We start from the raw sequence: 24,384 nt of genomic DNA, 5'->3' as shown, positions 1-24,384 counted from the left end.
CTTCCAAAATCTCTCTCCCTCAGAATTTGCTATGTCAAAAAATATTATTGTTGTAAATCCACAGATACAGGGGTGGACAAAATATGGAAATGGCACAAGCAAGGCAAGCTTGAACATAAAAGCAGATGCTAGCCAAGCCTGCAGGTTCAACCGTTGTAAGTGATCACAAACTGCACCTGTGCAATGTCTTAAATATGTTACAAGTGCTAGTTATGGTTAGAATTGCATTCTGTGTAGTAGTAAGTACATTATGTCAGAGCTTAGTGCCTTTTAATGTGGGCAAATTGTTGGTGTTTGTATGGTGGGTGCTTCTGTAATCAATGTAGCTGGTGTTTCGTGGTTCAAGGAGTACCAGATAAAATTATACCACGTACAGGGCAAATGAAAAAATATCATCCACGAAGTCACAACACCAAAGAAAGTGCATGCTGAGTGATCATGATAGACGGTCATAGAATTTTTTTACATGTCTAGTTCTGCACAACCAAACTGGGCAGCAAATTTCCATGGTCATGGAATGTGTCACAACACAAAATTACAACAGAATTATTACAAAAAATAAGATAACAGTATGTTCTATAAAATTTCAGGATTGCAGCCACATGAATCCAACTTCTTCTAATATTTCGACTGAATACCGTCCAGCCATCTTCAGAGTGAGCCGATGTGACACCTCGGCTCGCTTTGAAGATGGCTGGACGGTATTCAGTAAAAATATTAGAATAAGAAGTTGAATTTATGCAGCTGCACTCCCAAAATTTTATAGAACAGTGTTTGCACCACGAAAATCTGAAGATGCACAACAAGATAACAGTAGCTGCAAAAATCACTGCAGAATTGGATGTCACACTTGCAAACCTTCTAAGCGCCGAAACAACGCAATAGGGAGCTCCATAAGCAAGGAATTGCTGGGCAATCTGGAATTCCAAAAATCACTCGTCAATGATGGTAATGCATGTAGCAGGAAAACGTGGCGCTGAAGCCATAAAATATCAAGTACGGAGCAATGGATGAAAGTTGTTTGGTCGGATGAGTCTTCCTTCACAATGTATCTAACTTCTGGCCAACTTTACGTCCCAAGACTGGAAAGTGACAGAGGTTCAACGATGATTTGAGCAACCATATTTTGGTATTCATGGGCACCATGGTTACTCTGCAAGGCTGCATTACTGCCAAGGATTATGTGACCATTTTGGCTGACCAGGTCCAGACCATGGTACTTTTTGTGCCCTAATGGTGACACTGTATTCCCAGACAACAGGGCATCTGCTCATAGAGCTCACATAATCCAGTACTGGTTTTTTGAGCATGAGGATGAACTGTTGCATCTCCTCTGGTCACCATAGTCACCAGATATCAGTATTATTGAGCGTTTATGGTCTACTTTGGAGAGGAGGGAGTGTCATCGCTATCCACCTGCAACATCATTACCTGAACTTCCAACTATTTTGCTGGAACAATGGTATAAGATTCCATTGAAAACCTTACAGAACCTGCATTTATCCATTCCAAGAGGAATAGAAGCTGTTTTCAATGCCGACAGTTTTCCTACAACATATTAGGCATGGCAATGTGTTGTGTGCTTTTGGTGTTTCCATCACATTTGACCACATTGTATATTTTGTATCTGATATTATCACTATTATTATTATAATTAATATTACTACTACTAGCAGCAACAACAATATCCCTATTATTAACACTATTAGTTCTTAGTCAATACTGTTATTCACCCTGCTTTGCTTCAAATCATTTTTAACTCTATTACTTCAATTTTATTACTATTTGTCAAATTGAAATTATTGTCATACCAATCACATTAAACATGAACAAGTGTGGAATTAAAATGGCACTTTCACACTGTGATACATCTCACATGGTGCCAGATGTGTAAGTGTAAGCATGTGTGTGTGTGTGTGTGTGTGTGTGTGTGTGTGTGTGTGAGAGAGAGAGAGAGAGAGAGAGAGATCATATGCATGTACATCATTTAACAGAAGATTTTTGTCTACATTACCTTTCGCAATGCCAGATCATCTTCTACCTGCCCCAGTTCGTTGAGCAGGCTCTCCCACACTTCCCTGCTTATTGGTGCTGTGTGTCCTTCCTCAGGATGCAGTTCTTCTTCACTCACTTCTGGCCTAAATGAATTGCTTAAGTAGTTTGGTGATTGTACAACATGCAAGATGTTTGAACAGTTTGCTTCAAGCATGTAGGCTTGACACCACAATTTTAGAGAACAAACGTATACTTCCAAAACAAGAAGCATCATGCCGATAAAAAGAGTGAGGAGCAGTGTTGAATTTCAATTATAGTGTGAAACAAACAACTGCATTAGAGCATCAAATACTATCCAATAGGTTTAGCTATAAGAATGTGAATCTCTAAGGTGTTTTGAATCCACAAATCAACTATACTTCATTTCAAACATACACTCACCGAATAAAAAAACATATTCTTCTATGAAATTGTACTTAGGCACATCATTTCGAGCTAACAAATCTGGCTATAGCAAAATGGATGAAAACTGTGTGCATAACTGATATAAACTATAACAATATTATGAAAAGGAAAGTTGCTACTCACCATATAGCAGAGATGCTGAGTCACAGGTAGGTACAACAAAAAGACTGTGTGTGTGTGTGTGTGTGTGTGTGTGTGTGTGTGTGTGTGTGTGTGTGTGCGTGTTGTCTACTTTTGACATAAGCTTTGTTGGCCAAAAGCTTATTCTGTGACAGTCTTTTTGTTGTGCCTATCTGTGACTCAACAACTCTGCTATATGGTGTGTAGCAACTTTCCTTTTTACAATATTGTTACATTCCATACTGGATTTTCCATTGTTTAACTGACATAAACTGGTACTCATTACACACATAATAGACTAAAAATGGTAAATGCAAACATTTTTAGGAAAATATGAATAAATAGCACCGTGCAGAAGGCAACACATGCAAATTAATTCAGGTTACTAAAAACCATGTTACCTACATCTACGTAAACACAAAGCATGTTAGAAAGATAAGGGTTGTTTGCTTAAATTTAAATGATGGCAGATCAGAACTAAGCATCATAATGCATTGTTATGTATGATTGTTTAGAGCTATAGAAGTAATTGTTTTAATTCAGTTGTCATTCAATTGAGGATGAAAGCAAACAACAACGGCTTCAAAAATTGTTAAAATTGCCAGTTGGGAAGTGTGCTGTAACTTCATCTTGAGATGCATAAGGACCTACAGCTGCTTAAATTCATTAGGAGTTGTGCATAGTTTAAGGGGTCTAGATTAATGAGTGAAGGAAAGGTTATACAATGGTTTCAAGAGATTAAAAGTGGATGTCAAACGTGCATAATAAAAAACAGAGTGGCAGGCCCAGTATCCACACTGACAATGCTGTGCAGATGTGGATCAGTGACAGTGATGTCATTGACAACTGACGCTCTAATTGACACATACTGTGAGACGCTTACCAAACTGAGATATCCTGTCCAAAACTGATGGCATGGAAAACTAATCTTAAGCATTCTTCGGTAGCACCGCATTTCAAAAGTTTCTCTTCTCTTTTCATTTAAACTGTTTATCGGCCATGTTTCACTTCCATACATGGCTACATTCCAGACAAATACGTTTAGAAAAGATTTCCTAACACATAAATCCATATTCAATGATAACAAATTTCTCTTCTTCAGAAATGCTCTTCTTCCCATTGCCAGTCTACATTTTTATATGCTCTCCTCTCTGGCCATAATCCATTATTCTGCTGCCCAAATACTAAAACCCATCTACTACTCTAAGTGTCTCATTTCCTAATCTAATTCCCTCAGTATCACCTGATTTAATTCGATTATATTCAATTATACTTGTTTTGCTTTTCTTGATGTTCATCTTACATCCTCCTTTCAAAACACTGTCCATTCCATTCAACTCCTCTTCCAAGTCCTTTGCTGTCTCTGACAGAATTAAAATGTCATCAGTATACTTCAAAGTTCTTTTATTTCTTCTCCCTGAACTTTAATTCCTACTCCAAATTTTTCTTTGGTGTCCTTTACTGCTTGTTCAGTGCACATATTGAATAGCATCAGGGACAGTCTGCAACTCTGTCTCACTCCTTTCTCAACCGATGTTTCCCTTTCATGCCCGTCGACTCTTATAACTACCATCTGGTTTATGGACAAGTTGTAAACAGCATTTAGCCCTGCTACCTTCAAAATTTCAAAGAGTCAACATTGTCAAAAGCTTTCTCTAAGTCCACAAATGCTATAAATGTAGGTTTGCCTTTCCTTACCCTATCTTCTCAGGTAAGTCGTACGGTCAGTATTGCCTCACCTGATCCACATTTCTCCAGAATCCAAACTGATCTTCCCCAAGGTCTGCTTCTACCAGTTCTTCCATTCTTCTACAAAGAATTTGTTTTAGTATTTTACAACTGTGACTTATTAAACTGACAGTTCAGTTCACACCTATTAGTAACTACTTTCTTTGGAATTGGAATTATTATATTCTTCTTGAAGTCTGAGGGTATTTTGCCTTCTCATACGTCTTGCTCACCAGATGGAAGAGGTTTGTCTTGGCTGGCTCTCCCAAGGCTATCAGTAGTTTTGGCAAAATATCGTCTACTCCCAAGGTCTTGTTTTGACTTGGATCTTTCAGTGCTTTGTCAAATTCTCCTCACAGTATCACATCTCCCATCTCATCTTTATCTACGTCCACTTCCCTTTCTATAATATTGCTTTGAAGTTTATTTCCCTTATATAGACCCTCCATAAACTCCTTCCACCTTTCAGCTTTCCCTTCTTTGCTTAGGACTGGTTTACCACCTGAGCTCTTGATATTCATACAGCTCCTTCGCATTTCCCCAAAGGCCTCTTCAATTTTCCTGTAGGTGGTATCTAACTTTACCTGGTGAAATATGATTCTAAATCTTCACATTTATCCTCCAGCCATTCCTGCTTAGCAGTTTTGCACTTCCTGTCAATCCCATTTTTTAAATATTTTTATTCCCTTTGCTTCATTTTTAAATTTTCTCCTTTCATCAATTAAATTCAATATCTCTGGTGTTATCCAAGGCTTCCTACTAGGCCTTGTCTTTTTACCTATTTGATCATCTGCTGCCTTCACTATTTCATCTCTTAATGCTACCCATTCATCATCTACTGCATTCCTTTCCCCTGTTCTAGTCAACCGTTGTATAATGCTCCCTCTGAAGCTCCCAACATCATCTGGTTCTTTCAACTTAAGGCCTCATCTCCTTAAATTCCTACCTTTTTCCAATTTCTTTATGACCAATAAATTGTGGTCAGAGTCCACACTTGCACCTAGAAATTTAACATCTGGTCCCTAAATCACTGTCTCACCATTATATATTTAATCTGTAACGTTCCATTGTCTCCAGGTCTCTTCCATGTATACAACTTTCTTTTATGATTCTTACACCAAGCGTTAGTGATGATTAAATTATGCTCTGTGCAAAATTCTACCAGGTGGCTTCCTCTTTCATTCCTTTCCCCCAGTCCATATTCACCTACTATTTTCTCTTCTCTTCATTTTACTACTATCAAATCCCAGTCCACCACCATGATTAAAATTTCATCTCCTTTAACTATGTGAATAATTTCTTTTATCTCATCATGTATTTCTTCAATCTTCTCATCATCTGCAGAGCTAGTCGGCACATAAACTTATACTACTGGGGTAGGTGTGGGTTCAGTGTCTTTCTTGGCCATGATAATGTGTTCACTGTGCTGTCCATGGTAACTCTCATTCATTATCAAACCTACTCCTGCATTACCCCTATTTGATTGTGTTCACCTGACCAGGAGTCCTGTTCCTCCTGCTACTGAACTTCACTAATTACCACTATATATAACTTCAATCTATCAATTTCTGTTTTTAAATTTTCTAACCTGCCTACCCAATAAAGGAATCGAACATTCCCCACTCTGATCCATAGAATGGCAGTTTTGTTTCTCCTGATGATGACACCCTCCTGAGTAGTCCCCACCCAAATATCCAAATGGGAGACTATTTTACCTCTCGAATATTTTACCCAAGAAGACGCCATCATCATTTAACCATACAGTAGAGCTGCATGTTCTCAGGAAAAATTACGGCTGTAGTTTTCCCTTGCTTTCTGCCATTTACAGTACCACAGCACAGCAAGGATGTTTTGGTTGATGTTGCAAGGCCAGATCAGTCAATCAACCACACTAATGCCATTGCAACTACTGAAAAGGCTGCTGCCTCTCTTCAGGATCCACTCATTTGCCTGGCCTCTCAACAGATACCCCTTCATTGTGGTTATACCTACTGTATGGCTATCTGTATCACTGAGGTAAGCAAGCCACACCACCGACGACAAGGTCCTTGGTTAATGGGGGGTTGTTGAACCTATCCGAGCAATTCAAAACAAAAAAACAATGCATCACATTACTTTACAGAAAAACCTGGCATAATTTTTTATGACCAGAGGGCCCATATGTTTTAAATATTCTTCATACTTCTGGAGTCACTATGCAATGCATGGCAAATGATCCTTTCTACCAATACAAGAGATTTTTTGTCCTATTCCATTTGTGTAATGAGTGAGGAAAAAAGACTCACTCTATGTCTCACTGTGTGCCCTAATCTCAATTATCCTATTAGCATCCCAAAATGGGATGTACAAAGACTGCAGTAGAACTGATGCAAAGACTTCCACAAATACTGGTTCTCGTAATACTGAATATCGTTTCGCAAGAGTAACATTGCTTCCTTACAAAGATTCCCCATTAAGTTGCTTGAGCATCCTGTTATAAATTTCAAGGTATACACAGTGGCTTCTTGGTAAAACGGTAAAACTGAGATAGTGAAATCAATGGTAAACTTAATAATAAAGTTTGTCTACTGCCCTCTGAATTGAATTTTCACTTGGCCAATTTACATTCTGAAACCACAGCCACTTCAGGGCTTTAGTTGTCATTTAAGGGCTGTCACTGATATTTCATCATGCCAGAGATGTCTGTTTGTAAATTTTGTTGATTTATATTCTATATTACATAAGAAAGCTTCTGTCAAGGTAACTTATAAGAACTCCATACACTGGAGCAGTATTCTAAAATTTGATGCTGAGGCTGATCACTAAATATTTGGTGATTAAACTATAAGCGCTTGAGTGTACTGGGGCTATTGTCTAAGAGAGATTTCCTCCAGCCAACTGGTGCTTTTTGGTATGTTCTAGAATTTTAGTGGTGTTTCCTACATATATTTGTGGGCAAACATGCTAGATTTATTGCGAAGTCCACCACTGCTTGCTCCAGCTCACCTAGTTTGTCAGCTAATGTCCGCATGATGTCTTGTACTATCTGCTCCAGTACACAGCCAGGGCACGGAATCACTTTTTTTTCTCAGTCAGCTGCAGTTGTCACGATGTGCTGCACGTCTGGTCCCCCTCCTGTGGCCATTATGGAATGACTGGCAGCTTGTGGCAGGCAGTGTGCTACCCCCACTCTCACTGGGAAGGGGGGGGAGGGGGGGGGGGGGGGAGAGCCGTGCACCACTATGACTGCTGCCGGCCGGGGGTGGCTTATGCTGCTCGCTGTGCCCCTAGCAGCCAGCTGTTGCTGTGCTGTTGGCTTCTTCTTGATGTGTCGGCTGTTTGTCAACACCCCCGACTTCTGTGCCCCTATTTTCAGCTGGTCCTGGTGGATCTCCACGTCAGATTTGTACTTTCCGGCTCACCACACACTTAGTGCCACAGTTTGTGCCCAGTGGCAGTACCGTTGTTTCACATTTGCATTCCCATTGTTTCACATTTGCATGCCCATGGGTGCGGGTTTCTGCACATTTTCACAAACAGGATTTCTTTTGCAGTACTTGACCTTATACCACCACAACCCCACAAATAGCCACACAGGTGATGTCTTCTGGTTGAACTTTTTATGCAGTGGTGTCCACCGTCTCTGGGAGCCCTTTGATGATGGCTTCTACCATCCCCTTCACTTGGGTTTGGCCCACAGTTCTTCAGAGATGACATGGGCACTTAAGATATGTTTAGCTGCCTTCCAGTCATCCTTGTCCTGGAAAGAAACTGTCAGTGCCATGTTACAGGTGCTGGTATCCACCTTGAATTCACATTTGGATTTCAGGCTGATCTCTTCCCTCATCCGTGTTTCCATACCTATCATTTGCAAGTGTTGTGTGTGTGTGTGTGTGGGGGGGGGGGGGGACAATCAAACACTGGTATGATAATATAATCACATGCCACATGTTACTACACTTTTAAATGTGGGATTTAAAATGTTTACTTTGCGCTTGTTTCTTTAAAAACTGGGTGGAAAGTTTGAATCCATTTGTTGGTTTTACATATGATAAGAACTTAATACGATTTTTTGATAGATATTACATTAGGAGCTGACAATGGAAATTACTGTATGCTTAATAAATGCTTAGTTCATAGCTGATAATTGAGTATACGTCAAAAACAGAAAATAAAGTTCAGATTAAAAAAAATGCATGCAACAGTTATCAGTATTATGAATAAGAAGCAAGTTTATAACAATGCTGATGTGGGATAGATACGAATAAGCAACAAACACACTATTAAGGAACTGTCATTCAATTACATGTAAAATGCACCTGGAAACCATGAAATGTCTGTATGGTAGTGAGTCTTCTGCTGATGGCAGGTCAGCATGAAGAAGGAAGCTCCACTCTTGTAAAACTTTAGCCAGCCTATCCAAGCCACCATGGTGGAAGTGAAGAATTTTATACTGGCTTTCACGTGAAGCAACTACCAACTGGCCACAGGTACATTCTGTATCATTGAAGAACAACCGCAGTGAACGCATCTGGCCTAGAATGAAGAAGGATAAATATTTTATTACACATGCTGCAAAGCTTATAAATACAAAACAAAGATAAAGAATACAAACCAAAAAATTACTGAATAAATTTACCTGGTCAACCACAATGTACAAAAATGAATGTTAAAATTTACATTCCTTTTCTATAGTTTTCAAGTAACTGATGGAGAATGATGTGGAAAAGATGTTTATTTGATTCGATAGCACCTTTTCTTCCCTTGTAATGTGCATAGGATTCAGGTACCACTTAGGAAATAACACCAATCACTGCAGTTTCAAGAGTACCCATTACTAGGGTTGTACTGCAAAATTTGGGGAACAATGCAATGAGGCCAAATGATATGAACAAGCTGCCTTTTTCAGGACCTAATATTTATGACAATTTCAGTCAAAACTGAAGGGGTTTCCTCAAAGAATGAGCTCATATAATCTGTATCAAAGGAAAATTCAATCAACGAAATTAATGGTGGCCATTACTTACCTTCAGGAGTGAAATGTGTAGTACTGATGACAGATACATATATAAGTAAAACTTAACACAATACCTAGCTTTCGGAATTAATAATTGCTTCCTCAGTGGGAGGGGGGGAGGGGGGGAGGGGGGGGGGAGGGGGGGAGGGGGGGAGGGAGAGGGAGGGAGAGAGAGAGAAGTTGGGAAAGGTTAAAAGGAAGGGAAAACCACTGACCCCAGAACCCCAGAATGAGTGGGACCCACGTGTTGTGAAGGCGAAGTTAAACAAAGATGACGCCAGGGACTGAACAGTGCTGTAGTATTTAAGTACATGTAAAGCAATAGAAACTTATTGAAGAAAAGACTTTTTAAATATTTAACACCAAATCTGCTATCAACTTACATAAAACAAACATTTACAAATGTCTTTTCTTCGATATCTTAGAGCTGCACAACACTAAGTACTGAAAAGTTTGTAATAGCAACTTACTTAGATCGACAGAAAAGCGACGACATTTGTGTGTCCTGCGAACAACTGGAGATGCAGTCTGGCTCTCAGGAAAGTTGAGATTGTGACGCAGAGCCAGCAGCTCAGGTGAACTCATCCAAGTAGGAATATCATCTGGAAACCAAATAATTGTTACATTGTGTATGATTGCAATCTACAAACAATCCATGTATCAGGGCCAGTAATGAAATCAAACAATGGAAAATCCAGGGTGGAGTAATGACAATATCAAGAAAAGTATAGATCATTACCCACCATATAGAGGAGATGCTGAGTCGCAGACTGGTACACCAAAAGCTTTCTGCCAAAAGCCCTTCTTCTAAAGTATATAACACACACACACACACACACACACACACACACACACACACACACACACACACACACACACAGTCTGGCCTCTGAGGCAGGACTGCATACAGCTACTGCACCTGATGGGAGAAGCAATCCACTGTTGTTGGGGGTAAGGAGGAGACTGTGGTGAGGAGGAGGAGGGATACCAGAGTACGTGGGAGCATGCAAGGATGTGGGGGAGGGAAGCAGGGAAGAAGAGAAATATGGAAGGGAGAAAAAAGACTAATGGGTGCATTGGTGAAATAGAAGGCTGTGTAAAATTGGAGTGGGAGCAGGATAGGGGATACGTGGGTGAAGGACAGGTGCTAGCGAAGGTTGAGGCCAAGGGGTTATGGGAACATAGGATACAGGGGTAAGGCATAGGGACAGATGGGTAATATACAATATGTACAAGAGCCAACAGGGAAAAATAAAGAGTGGACGACCAAGAACAAAGTACTCAGATTAAAAAGGGTGTAAAACAGGGATGTAGTCTTTCGCCTCTCCTGTTCAACCTGTACACTGAAGAAACAATGATGGAAATAAAAGAAAGTTTCAGAAGTGGAATTAAAATTCAAGGTGAAAGGATATCAATGATATGATTCACTGACGACATTACTATCATGAGTGAAAATGAAGCGGAATTACATGAACTGCTGAATGGAATGAACAGTCTAATGAGTGCAAAATATGGACTGAGAGTAAATTGAAGAAAGTTGAAAGTAACGAGAAGTCACAGAAATAAGAACAGCAAGAAACTTAACACTGGGACTGATGGTCTTGAAGTAGATGAAGTCAAGGAATTCTGCTACCTAGGCAGCAAGATAACCAATTATGGACGGAGCAAGGAGGACATCAAAAGCAAACTAGCAGTGTCAAAAAGGCCATTCCTGGTCAAAAGAAGTCTACTTGTATCAACCTTAATTAGAGGAAGAAATTTCTGAGAATGTACGTTTGGAGCACAGCATTGTATGGCAGTGAAACATGGACTGTGGGAAAACTGGAACAGAAGAGAATAAAAGGGTTGGGTTGGGTTGTTTGGAGGAAGAGACCAAACAGCAAGATCATCTGTCTCATCGGATTAGGGAAGGATGGGGAAGGAAGTCGGCCGTGCCCTTTCAGAGGAACCATCCTGCATTTTGCCTGAAGCGATTTAGGGAAATAACAGAAACCTTAATCAGGATGGCCGGACGTGGGATTGAACCGTCATCCTCCCAAATGCGAGTCCGGTGTGCTAGAGAATCGAAGCATTTGAGATGTGGTGCGATATAAGAATGTTGAAAGTTAGGTGGGCTGATAAGGTGAAGAATGAGGAGGTTCTGCGCAGAATGAAAGAGGAAAGGAATATGTGGAAAACACTGACAAGGAGAAGGGACAGGAGATAGGATACTAGAGGGAGCTATGAAAGGTAAAAACTGTAGAGAAAGACAGAGATTGGAATACATCCAGCAAATAATTGAGGACATAGGTCGAAAGTGCTATTCTGAGATGAAGAGGTTGACACAGCAGAGGAATTTGCAGCGGGCCGCATCAAACCAGTCAGAAGACTGATGATCAAATAAAAAAAAAAAAAAGGAGGGAGGGAGAGAGAGAGAGAGAGAGAGAGAGAGAGAGAGAGAGAGAGAGGAGGAGGAGGAGGAGGATACATTGCAGGATGAGTTCCCACCTGCGCAATTTAGAAAACCTGGTGTTGGTGGGAAGTATACAGATGGTACAAGCTATGAGGCAGTCATTCGACTGAAGCACTTTGTGATGAGCAGCATGTTCAGCAATTGGGTGGTCTGGCTGTCTCTTGGCCACAGTCTGTCAGTGGCCATTCATGCGGACTGACAGTTTATTGGTTGTCATGCCCAAGTAGAAAACAGCACACTACCTGCAGCTTAGTTTGTAGATTTCACAGGTAGCCTTGCCTCTGATGGGGTGGATGACACCTCTCACCTGAATGGAATAGGTGGTTGTGGAAGGATGTATGGGACAGGGACTAGCATGGTTGCACAAAATTAATCATCATAAAATAAAAATCTCTATGATTATCTGCTATGTTTATAGTTGTGTTCCTGTTTATGTATTATTTGTTAGCCACACACCCTGTGTCTTCTAACAAAGGCTTGCATAAAGCCCCTTCCTTTCTTTTATCCCCTGATAGATTTTCTTGGAAAAAGAGATTTTGAAGCCAGAGATCCATTCATCTATTTAACTCTGTCAATAAGTCAGCTCAGTTCTGTGCCAGATGTTCTTGTTCAGGCAACTGGGAAATAAATGTTCCTCCTCTGTCACAACCATTATCAATAATTATTTCTCACTTTCATTCTCAACAGGATTTTTCAGGGGATTAAAGAGGAATATAAGATGTAACACTGATTTACAAACTCCAAGCTATAATACATATTTTTGAGAGAAAAGAAAATTTCCTGTCAAGAAGAGATTAATGTTGGACTGACTGACACATAAGTGTCCCCTCTGTGTTTGCTTTGCCAAATCACCTCTGTTTTGACATCTTCGTAGTCATCTTAAGACATAGAGTTATGCCTCTGCCTTTTCCTTCACCACAAAGTTTATGCTCATTGTTTCCTTGGTTGATGTGTGAGTGTCCTTCCTTTCAGGATTTTCCTGAGTAGTCTTCCACCTTTCATTCTGTCCATATTTGGGCCCACCTCTCTTTTTATCCAGTTATTTCCTCAATAATAGCATGTACACATCAAACATCTTCATTCATTATTGAATTTTCTCTTCTGCACAACCTTTCACTCTTCTTGTCTCTGCTGCTTGTATTTTGATGTTCTCTCTCTTTTTATTTATACGAGTTTAGCTTCCATATAACAGTTTAATAAAATTTATTTTTGTATCCTTTTGGATTTTGAAGTTAAGCGTTCTGTTTATTGTTCCAGAAATTGTCCAGGTAGTTCATTATTAATTACTACTTTCAGCTGCACTGGTTATTTATCTACAAATGCCATAACATTAGTCTTACGTCAACAAATTTTAAGACTGTACTCAGCACACATCTAGTTTAACTGACATACTGCTAACTGGAAGGCATCTTCACTTTCTGGTATTTGGTGCAAGCAAGCATTCTCATCTCACTGCTTGACTGATTTTTATATCATTTGTCCTCTTCTCTCCAATGTTCATTACTACTTTATGTTTCACAATTATAAGTTTTTGATAGACCTTTATGAGATGTGATTGGTAATCACCTTCATCATTATTGCCCACAGTTAATTTTGCTCAATAATGGAAAGTTTCTTTAAAATCTATAAAACTGGTTTTGGTGTTCCGGTGTAAAGTCTAGTGCCGGCATGTCTGGTGGGGTCATAAGAGCAGAGAAGGCTGTGAGATGGCGTCAGCAGAAGTACGCTGACCAACCCCTCTCTAGGATGACAATGAGATGGTAGCACCATCTACGGCTGAAGTCTAGCCAACTTACGAACTCTACAGCAGTGACTTATGAACAGTATTACTGGACTTGTGTTGGAGTTGTATACACTGAAGAGATTGCTTATGTTTTATGTCGCCCTTTGCTTGCGACATACCAGTGTAAATTTCTCAAAGTTTGGGATTGTCATTTATCTTACTGTAATAAAAATCTGTTCATAGAATTTGCTTGAATTGTTGTCTAGCGATCCGAGAAAGAAGGGTTTCTAGGCACCCTATATTAGACGAGTGGGCAAGGCACAACAGTCTGTTTGTATTTCTTTGAATTGTTTTTGATGTAGTTACTTCAAAAAACAGATGAAGACCAGAAACTTATGTAAAAAATAATCATACAAATGAAAAATTTGGTAAAAATAGAGTGGACAGGAGATTTCAAAATTCCTCTTTGAATTGTGCGGATGCCGTCATTTTAAAACATTGAATAAAGAATAGACTGTATATTTAGTTGGCTCTCTAGCCTATCTAAAATAGTAAAAACTCCTCAAACTAATCACTGTGGAAGTAAGAACCACCTATCTGTCACAGTTCAGGAGCTATGACAGCATAAAGAAAGAGACGTGTGAAAAACAGCCACATCATGTGCAATGTTTAAATTTATTACTTCCATGCTGCAATAAATTTCACAGACAGTATATACATACGCTGCTAAATGCACCTACAAAATTATACATGGCACCTAACGTTTCATAGATACATCATAAACTCTGAGGCGCGTGAAAAATTGTGCATCATGCACAAAGTTTCAATACATTTATTCTTTACTGAGGCTAAAGCAATAGCTGCCTATATAGCTATGAAGAGGCACTACCATAGAGATGTTTACAAAATCACATTGTAGACACATGAAGCAGCTCTGCCCAGGATCCAGAAACTGTCCAGGATACTATACTTACACACTGATCAACCAGAACATATAACCACCTACCTAACAGCCAGTATGTCCACCTATGGCATGGATAACAGTAGTGATGTGTCGTGGCATGGAAGCAATGAGGCCTTCATGTCACTGGAGGGAGTTGCCATCACATCTGCAAACAAATCACTTAACTGGCATAAATACCAGTGGTGGGGGGGGGGGGGAGATGACTTCTGACGCCACGTTTAATCACATCCCAGATGTGTTCAATCGGGTTCAGATCTGATGAGTTGGGGGGCCAGCGCATCAACTGGAACATGTCACTGTGTTCCTCGAACCACTCCATCACTCTCCTGGCCTTGTGACATGGTGCATTATCCTACTGAAAAATGCGACTGCTGTCGGGAAACATGATCGCCATGAAGGGGTATACATGGTCTGCAACCAGTGTACAATACTCTTTGGCCATTGTGCCTTGCACGAGCTCCACTGGACCCATGGATGGCCACATGTATGTTCCCCAGAGCATAATGGAGCTGATACCAGCTTGTCTCCATCACGCACTTCAGGTGATTCGTCAGACCATGCAACGCTTTGCCAACATGGGAGTGCCAATGGTCTTGTGCCCATTTCTGTTGCAGTTGCTGATGTCATGTTAACACTGGCACATGCATGGGTCGTCGGCTGTGGAGGCCCATGGTTAGGAGTGTTCAGAGAACTGTGTGTTCCGACACACTTGTACTCTGCCCAGTATTAAAACCTAATGTTTGTTCCACCACAGTTCGCTGCCTGTCCAATTTTACCAGTCTGCCCCGCCTATGGCGTCTGACACGCGTAATGAGGTGTGGACGTGGTTTCACCTTGGTTTCGCCACGTGTTGAAGACACTCACCACAGCACTCCTCGAACACCCAACCAGTTGAACAGTTTGCGAAATGCTCGTGCCGAACCTCCAGCCCATCACAATATGCCATTGGTCAAATTCAGATAGATCACACACCTTCCCCATTCAACACTTGGACAGCACGCTCACTTATACCACATGCACTGTGTGTGTATCTGACTAGTAGACATTCCTCGCCAGGTGATGCTGCTATCGCCTGGATGGATTTATATTGATAGGAGGTTAGTGGTCATAATGTTCTGAATGATCAGTGTACATCTGTACATTATATGAATTTCTTTGTATGACAGTTTCATAATATCAAAGGTATTTTTACAAACACACGCACATGAAATTTTCTCTATATTACATCACAAACACAGTTATTTTTTTGTTTTAGTTTCTAATAGAGAATTAGCAAAATGAATACCCAGGCATTGCTGGGTTTGTCAGCTAGTAATTTACAAAACTGGAACTTCAAACCAGCTGATTACTGTAATGGCCACTGATTCCATCACCGATAAACATACCTGAAGTTCCGCCCAGGAAGGAGAGGGGCACCGCCAGGCTGCAGCTGGAAGCCTGTGACAGGGAAGGGCTGGGCTGGGCGTCCTTCTCCTGAGATTCGTCACCTTCTTTCTCGCAGGGAAGCAAATGTGGCCGCACTGTGTGCTCCACTTCCGTGTTATCTGATGGCACTGCTTCCTCGCAGTGCTGTACAGTTATGCTGTTTACATTCTCCTCCTTTGCACAGTTCTGAATTTCCATATTTAAACTGTTATGCGAACTATCTCGCTCCGAGTTTGAGGAAGACAAATTCTTACTGTACTGATCGGATTTCTGAGAAGCACTTTCCTGAACTGCCGGCTGCAAGCTTCCGTCAGATGCACTATACTGAGATTCAATGCTTTCAGCCGAACTCTTCCTGTAGTTCTCCGGAATGGGACTAATACTCGGATACTCATCATTTGTGTCATCTTTAGGATTTGAGCTTCTGCTTGAGAGGCTGCCTCCATCGTGGTCATTGTCACCACTGTAAAGAAATGCAGATGTTTACATCTAGCCTGGAATCAGAATAGCAACTAAAACAGAAATGCAGAAGCAGTTAACAACTGGTCGGTGGCACATAACTGAGTAAGAACATCATGTGCCAACGGCTCGTTTTGAGAACACAACCCTGTCAACCTCTGCCTGAGTGACAATGCATATGATCGTGACTGGTCTATCAAGCATCTGATCATTACAGTACATGTAATTCACAAGTGTTGATTCCAAGTGACTTATGAAAACATATAAAGATGTATATTGTGAGGCCAATCCAATTATCATACCAAACTCATTTTCAATACTAACCTATATGTAAACAAAACAAGAAAAGACATATTGCTACTTAGAAGACACATCAAGTTGCAGACAGGTACAATTAAAAGACACTTACATAAAGCTTTCAGTCACAGCCTTCACCAGTAAAACAGAGACATACACCATTCACACACAGAAGCAAGCACACATCACACACACACTACCGTCAACTCTGGCATCTCAGGCTGGAATGCAACTATCATGTGGGAGCAGACAGCGATCTGGAGGGGATGGCGAAGGGACAGTAGTGTATTGGTGGTGGTGGTGGAGGGGAAGATCCAGATGTTCGGGTAGTGAAGCAGTCATTGACATCAAGCATGTTATGTCCAACAGCATGTTGTGCCACAAGGTGGTCTACTTTGCTCTTTGCCACAGTTTGGCAGTGCCATTCATCCTGGTTGGTAGTCATACCAATATAAAAAGCTGCAAAATGATTGCAGCAGAGCTGGTAAATGACATGGCTGCTTTCACAGGTGGCCCAGTCCCTGATGGGGTAGGGAAAGCCTGTGATAGGACTGGAATAGAAAGTGCTGGGTGGGTGGGCAGGTCTTGCACCTGGGTCTGCCACAGGGATATGATCCTTGTGGCATGGGGTTGGCATTGAGAGTGGCATAGGGATAAACTAAGATGATGTTGAGGCTGGGTGGGCAATGCAACACCACTTTAGGAGTTGTTGGAAGTATCTCAGTAGGATGTCCACATTTCAGGGCATGATGATTGGTAATTACAGACCTGGCGAAGGATGTGGTCCAGTCCAGGGTGGTATTGGATGATGAAGGGGACACTCCCTTGTGGTTGATTTTTGGGGATGGTGGGAGGACTGGGGGTGTGAGGGGTGATGGCATGGGAGATCTGTTTGCAGACTAGGTCGAGGAGATAGTGCCTGTCCGTGAAGACCTTGTTGACACCCTCAGCATATTGAGCAAGGGGGTTTTTGTCACTGCAGATATGCTGTCCCCGGATGGCCAGATTGTAAGGAACAGATTTTTGGTGTGAAAGGGATGATAGCTGTTGAAATGTAGTTACTGTTGGTGGTTGGTGGATTTAGTGTGGACAGAGGTGTGGATGGAAAAGTAGGAGAGGAGGAGATCAACATCTAGGAAGGTAGCACACTGACTTGAGGAGAACCACACGAAGTGGATGGCAGTTGGTTTTCACATTTAAAGGTAAGACATTAGTTTTAAAATAATCTTTAGTGTTTTAATAATTTATTTCATTAATTGATTTTATGACACATGTAATTACCGGTGTATGTGAGATTCCTGTCTTTCAATAGCCCATGGATTTTTCCTCAGTGTTGTATTTGGTATCCATGTTAGACTGAGTGTTGTTCTGGTTCTGTCTGGCGTCACCTGGCAAGTTATAGTCAAGTACCCAGGATGATGAACAACATCACAGTCCTGTCTGAGAAGTGCTGGTGGATGCACACAAACATTGTTCTTACCTGGAAACAATAATAATTTTATACACTGTGATCAGAAATGACTGGAATGAGTTCACTTCTTTCCATGTGGATCACATGACTATGACAACTAACACTGTAGAAGAAATGACTATTTCTAAAATGAAATCACAACTGACTAAATAAAAAACTGAAGTATCAAACAAGATCAATGTATGTTAGCAAATTTCAGAAGTACCAGAGCATCCAAAGACATAACAGAGATAAATAGAACTAATTACATTAAAAAATTGTGTCAGTTTGTCAAAAGCCCTAGAGAAAAACAACATTAATGCACTGATTGGGTATATCAATAGAGGGAAAATATTATAAACAGTTGACTGCATATAAGGTGGTAAAACCACATACCAAATCAAGAGTCAGGCCCATATACTTTGCTTTAATTTTGCACAGCAACAAGCTGCCTTTAGAAGTAGGTACAACACAATGGATCATTTGGAAGTTGTGAATGAAATTACAGAATGGTGCAATGAATACGAATTACTGCTTGTCTTAGAGTTTGAGACAGCTTGTAATTCATTACAACAATATCTGTTTTTGTAACAGAATCTTACATTCTGGTATCAAAGTGTGTAACATGGTGCAGGTAGACATCACACACAAACTTGAAAAACACAAGACATAAAAAAAGAAAGTAAAAGAACACTTTCTACGATGTATCACAATTTTGCATGGAGGGATGTAAATTCTGCCTAACTTTAAATGTTAAACAGATCTTGAATTTGTCGGTATGTGGGCAGTGAATAGTAGTCTGTGTAAAGTAAGTGCTTTGTTTAAGTATTAAACAGAAACAGCAGATGAGTAGTGCAAGAGAAGGGAAAATGGATTTTTTTCAAAATAGCTCTTATTTTCCTAATACACTTATATGAAGAAAACTAGAAGTAATCATCATTTCAGGGTAGATTAGCAAGTCATAATTCGTTGTTGTCATAGTACTTTACAGAAGCAGCCACCAAGGCTAATTCAGTCTGTTAAATGTATAACATGACTCACTCCACATCTCTCAATGCCCTCCTGCATGTTAGTTTTTGCAGAACATGACGTGTGAATGAGCGAGAAATGTGAAGACATGCTGGTAGAAAGATTTTGTTTACTGTTACAGATTGCTTTCTCAGAATATGTGTAGTTGAAAGACAATCTCAAAGGTTGATCTCACATTCAGGTGGATAATACTTGCTCTGCCCGGCTGTCCCAATTTGTGTTTTTCTAAATCATTTCAGCTAAATGCTAGGATGGTTCTTCCATCAAGGCAACTGATGACCACCTGTCTTATTCTCATGAAAGCCTACTTACACATGTATTCTGTGTGTACATATATCTTCAAGCTATTTATTTGCATTTGATTATGCTGATTAATTCCATGTCACTGTAAGATGATCCATGGATGAATAGATAAACAAACATTTACATGTGATCATGATGTGCCTGGAATGAATTATTATTATTATTATTACTAACAGTGTGTAATCACAGAGTTTAGTACAATTTGTAACATATTAAAAGTTTGTTCCGAGAGAGTAAATGTCTTTGTTTTGTTGGTAGTACTTCTCTCTTAGCTTAGGCAATTGAACATATATCCCAGACTGTTGCAAGTTCCTCAGGGCTTCAGAATGCCTTTTCTTTGGATTAACTAAAGCCTCCATCTTTGGATTAACTGAAGCCTCCAATAACATTTTCCAAACTCATAAGCAAACTATCATCTTCCAATCTAACAAAGACCTTGGGCATCACAAGATTAGCATGTCTGGGAATAATGGTGCATTGCAAGAATGCCTGAATCTCAGTTAAAAGATTTTCAAGGCAATTTCTTCCTTCTGGTTCTATCTGAGCACAGTAAAATATTGGATTTTTTTTTCATTTGCCCAGTTGCAAAGGACTGACACCAGTTTTTAAACTGACCTTTTTTCATAATATTGAATTCTACAACAACAATAAAATAATTGGAAACAGTAAAAAAAATTGGTATCATTGAACAAATTCTTGTCTCACTTACATGTCAAGTAAAATATTGGATTTTTTTTTCATTTGCCCAGTTGCAAAGGACTGACACCAGTTTTTAAACTGACCTTTTTTCATAATATTGAATTCTACAACAACAATAAAATAATTGGAAACAGTAAAAAAAATTGGTATCATTGAACAAATTCTTGTCTCACTTACATGTCAAGCTTACTATTTACCAATAACTCATACTACAATGCTCAAATTCAAATAAAAATATATTTTCTCCCAAACAACTGTTTTGCATTTGAAATCACTGATATTTGTTTCAAACTGCACAAGATCACATGACAGATGTTGATAATATTACAATTTAAGTAGTTTGCTTTCAGTGTCTTTCTTTGCAGTGGCTGGCATGGTTGAGTTAATTAGTATACTTGACTGCAAATATTATTAGTCTTGAAAGGCATTAGACCAAATTTGGTGAACTATATATGCATGATAAAAACAAGTATATGTCACGCATTAGCAAAGCAGATGATATATCCAATTTACAGACTAAGAACAGTAATGTCCTAGTAGCGCAACCTTCTGCTTCTTGTGTTAAGCTGTATCTAATAGTATCTTAGTATACCAAGAGAAATATTTCATACATTGTGTGTGTTTATGAGAAAGGATCTACACTGTGTAAAGATGTAACAGTGATGAGGTAATTTGGTCAAAATCCGAGTGATTTGCAAGTGTGCATAGGTAAGTGTGGAGATACTAAAAATGTTAATTAATTAACATCCATTATGGATTATATTTTGAGACCTGTGACTGTAAATTAGAATGAAAAAACACAATTCTGATAATGGAGTTCTACTTTATCCACTACTTTTCAATGCTTATTCGTTAGTTGGTTTCATATTCAACGGTTAAGCATCTTCTACATGCTGGTGGAAAACGTGATGGTTAACGATCTGAACACATAATGGATAAAATAAAACCATGCCTGGCACAGAATTATATGTTTTTTCATCATAAATGAACAGTGTATGATTATTACATGGCATTAGTCTACCTTGTTCTGAATGTATAAAAATGTAAGAGAATTGCAGTTAGGTATAACTGAATGAGGTAGTGTATTTGTTAAAACACTGGGCTCTGACTCTGGAGGCAGCTGCTCTGTCCAGCCATCTGGATTTAGGTTGTACTAAATAACTTACAGGAAACCCTAGGATGATCCTTTTAAGAAAAAATAAGGTGACCACTTATTCTCTCCTTGTTACATACAAGTGTATATGCATCCATATGTATGCAAACATGACTTAAATTTTTTTCTTTGTATTAAGCTGAACAATCTTTTATCACAGTAAAGTTATCCTTGTGCAAATAAACTACTCATACTCAAACAAACACTTCAAAAGAAATAAACTGCTGTAAAAATCTACAATGTTGGTTTCATCAGCATTAATCAGTTTTACTTCAGTTGGGGCTAGAATGCCTATAGGAGACACATATACCATGATCTGTAGCAAAGGCACTACTTTGAGTAAAGCTGCAATAATCTACTTTAATATTTACCGTACTTAAACTCGCAAAAATATGATCAATACGATATAAAAGAGGTGGCTAAATGTGTTAGGGTAACAAATGTCTATAACTGCAACCGTAATCAACAGAGCTGCGTTCTGTGTCATTGTTTCTGGCAGATAAAGCAACAGTGCATTCTTAAAATGACATAGGTGCAAACTATCATTCTAAGGATAGGAACAGCTGTTACCTCAAGTGGTTGTCACAACGCAAATTTCTTGACGGTTTCCGTATAAAAATAGGAGTCTCATTTAGGAAATGAAATAGAACATTCTTAAGTAACTTTAAAAACAATAGACATTAGATACAGCAATTTTACATACAAAAAACAACTTCCCCGTCGTTGAAAGGCTGATGAGGAGTCCCCGTCTGTGTACCCAATATGTAGCTTGATGCCTTTTTTAGTATTTTTGGTAGGGGCATTTTGATGATATTCAACAGATGACCCACAAAGTGACATGTAGCCTAAGTGCGGCAACGCAACATAGCATAAACATGATATTCGTCGTGTCATGTAGCGCCGGTCATGTACTCTACTCAGATCCGTATTATCCTTCCGGCATCACTTGCCGCTACTGTGACATGCGGATTTACAACCGCACAACGCCACTTCATTATTCAAAACAACTTCTCCTCCTCCTCCTCCTAGCAAACGCTACCGATATTTGTATAAGGTCGATATTTTAAATGCACTACGTTCGATTAACCGTTGTTGTTTATCGATAGTTTAAAGTCCACGACAATTAGTGTTGTCAGTATCGATATAATCATGGTAGTTCGAGAGTATTATTAGTTTCAAAAAATGCTGTAAAAATGTAAATTCGAAATTTTTGTTGCTAAGCATTGTTATTTTCTTTCAGTGCTAATCGAACATTTTTTTGCTTTGGAAAAGCCTTTGATAAAGTTGGCAAAGAAAAACTGTTTTGCATAATGAAGGGAAAAGAAGTACCCACTCCACTTAATACCTAAACGTCGTAATAAGGCTATAGAAAAATACGACAATCACGTTGGATTTAAACTGAGAACTGAATAACTTTTCTTCACTAACAGGTGGTGTAGCATTTCTCCCATGCTTTTTAATACTGTCTCGTTGTAACCACAATGAAGTCCAAATCCGAAAGTAGGGTTGTTAATGAAGTACAAGCCTAACATTCAAAGCACTTTTATTACGGACACCAAAGTACAGACAGAACAGAATGCTTCCTGGACAGAGTGTCCTGCTATTTATACAAATATCGAATATTCCAGAATATGCATAAATAAGGATTTTCGACAATCTTCTAGAAATGATAAATACTAAATAACGAATACTTGTTGGCCATCGGATATGAACCGGCGACCCGCAGCACGACAGCCGCGACGCCAATTGCCTCTCCACATGAGCTTTAGTGCAGTTCGCAGCATTACTCCCTCTCCTGAAGAACAGCGACCAGCTGTTTCAGAAGGTCTCTTTGGAGCCGACTATAGAATTCCAGATCTAGATTTTGTCAATGGCCTCCTGTATTGCAGCACTGGAGAATCCTCATATACTTATTGCCACGTCCTCTTCACTGCAATGAGCATTAAAGGTGGCATCTTCCATGAAAGCTTTGCAATCATCGGGTAAGCCTTCAGTTTCCTTGCGTGAAAAGTTGCCGTCGTCGATCTGCGCCTCAGGATTGTAGTAAGGCTTCATGTGGAGTACACGGATGACTTCTTGATGAAGAGTGATAATACTCGACTTCGTATGTGGCGTCTGATAAGTGACAAAGGGTAGGATACAACCCAAAGTAGTGTATTAGTAACTTTACCAACAGTCTCAACTTTACCAACAGTCGCACTCTGTGCTCAGGTGTAAAGAACCATTCCAATTTCTTGGGCTCTACCTCACTTGCTGGTGCTTGGCATCATAGTGCTCTCTGTCCTTCTCCTGGGTGTCCAAGGACCATATGCGAGCCAGCTGTCCCGATTCTTTAATCCTGTAGATGGGGTGTTTCACGTAGCCATCACAAGTATTGCCCAGCGGCAATGAGAACAGTGTTGTCATTTCGGGCTTACGACTGTGATGCAGAAAAAGTGGTTTGAAGCATGTAACGTCTTGCTTCGCTGTTATATGTGAACGTCATGAAGGGCTGTATTGTTTACCAGTCTTTCTTCTCTACAGCAGTATATGTCGAGAACATATCCACCAACGTCTTGTTAAAGGGTTCTGTGAATCATTTGTCTGTGGATGACACGTATCTAGCACCCTGTGATATCACATGCCCCAGAGGTAATTGTGGCACTTACTTCCGTGACTGGCGTTCCTTACAGTGCTCACAAAGTGTGTAAGGAATCTCTGGAACCCTCGCCAGTGATATCTACATCTGAATCTGTGTAGACCCTTCACGAATCCGAGGTGACTAGTTGTTGGAACGACGTGGAAAAACTTCAAGACAACTGGGCGCAGATGAGTTGGGATAAAAAACACCATTTCCACCCCACTGAAATATAGTTCTTCTTTTACAATAGTCCATTTATTAAAGCTTCTTCAAAGCTTCTACGGCCTTCAGCAGTACTGGATCTTTCCTCTGTTCAGCAGCAATCTCGTTTAATCCAGTGATGATTAACTTTTTACTTTCGTTGTTGTGTTCCGCCAAAAGATTCCTTGAAAGGCAATTGGCATCTTTGCGTTTGCGACCACTTTTGTATTTCACTGTGATGTGATACTTCTGAAGCCTCAGTGCTATCTTATCAATCAACCCAATGGACGCTCCGGGTTAGTCAG

At 39.9% G+C, this 24,384-nt stretch overlaps 1 protein-coding gene across 2 annotated transcripts in view; it reads right to left on the bottom strand.

The window, feature by feature from the left end:
• LOC124595750 (TBC1 domain family member 16) overlaps positions 1-22,291 on the bottom strand; it is a 94,902-nt gene extending 72,611 nt beyond the window's left edge. For both annotated transcript variants that reach the window (XM_047134626.1, XM_047134627.1), the window contains exons 1-6: positions 21,962-22,291; positions 17,906-18,104; positions 15,829-16,331; positions 9,775-9,906; positions 8,607-8,823; positions 2,015-2,138 (exon numbers count right to left, since the gene is read on the bottom strand). In XM_047134626.1, coding sequence (XP_046990582.1) covers positions 2,015-2,138; positions 8,607-8,823; positions 9,775-9,906; positions 15,829-16,331; positions 17,906-18,104; positions 21,962-22,061 — 1,275 coding nt within the window. In that variant the 5' untranslated portion in view covers positions 22,062-22,291. The remainder of the gene's footprint in view (positions 1-2,014; positions 2,139-8,606; positions 8,824-9,774; positions 9,907-15,828; positions 16,332-17,905; positions 18,105-21,961) is intronic.
• Positions 22,292-24,384: the final 2,093 nt, after the last annotated feature.

The sequence above is a fragment of the Schistocerca americana genome, chromosome 2 (assembly GCF_021461395.2).
Source record: "Schistocerca americana isolate TAMUIC-IGC-003095 chromosome 2, iqSchAmer2.1, whole genome shotgun sequence".
Classification (NCBI taxonomy): domain Eukaryota; kingdom Metazoa; phylum Arthropoda; class Insecta; order Orthoptera; family Acrididae; genus Schistocerca; species Schistocerca americana.
This window is presented reverse-complemented; position numbering and strand designations above follow the sequence as displayed.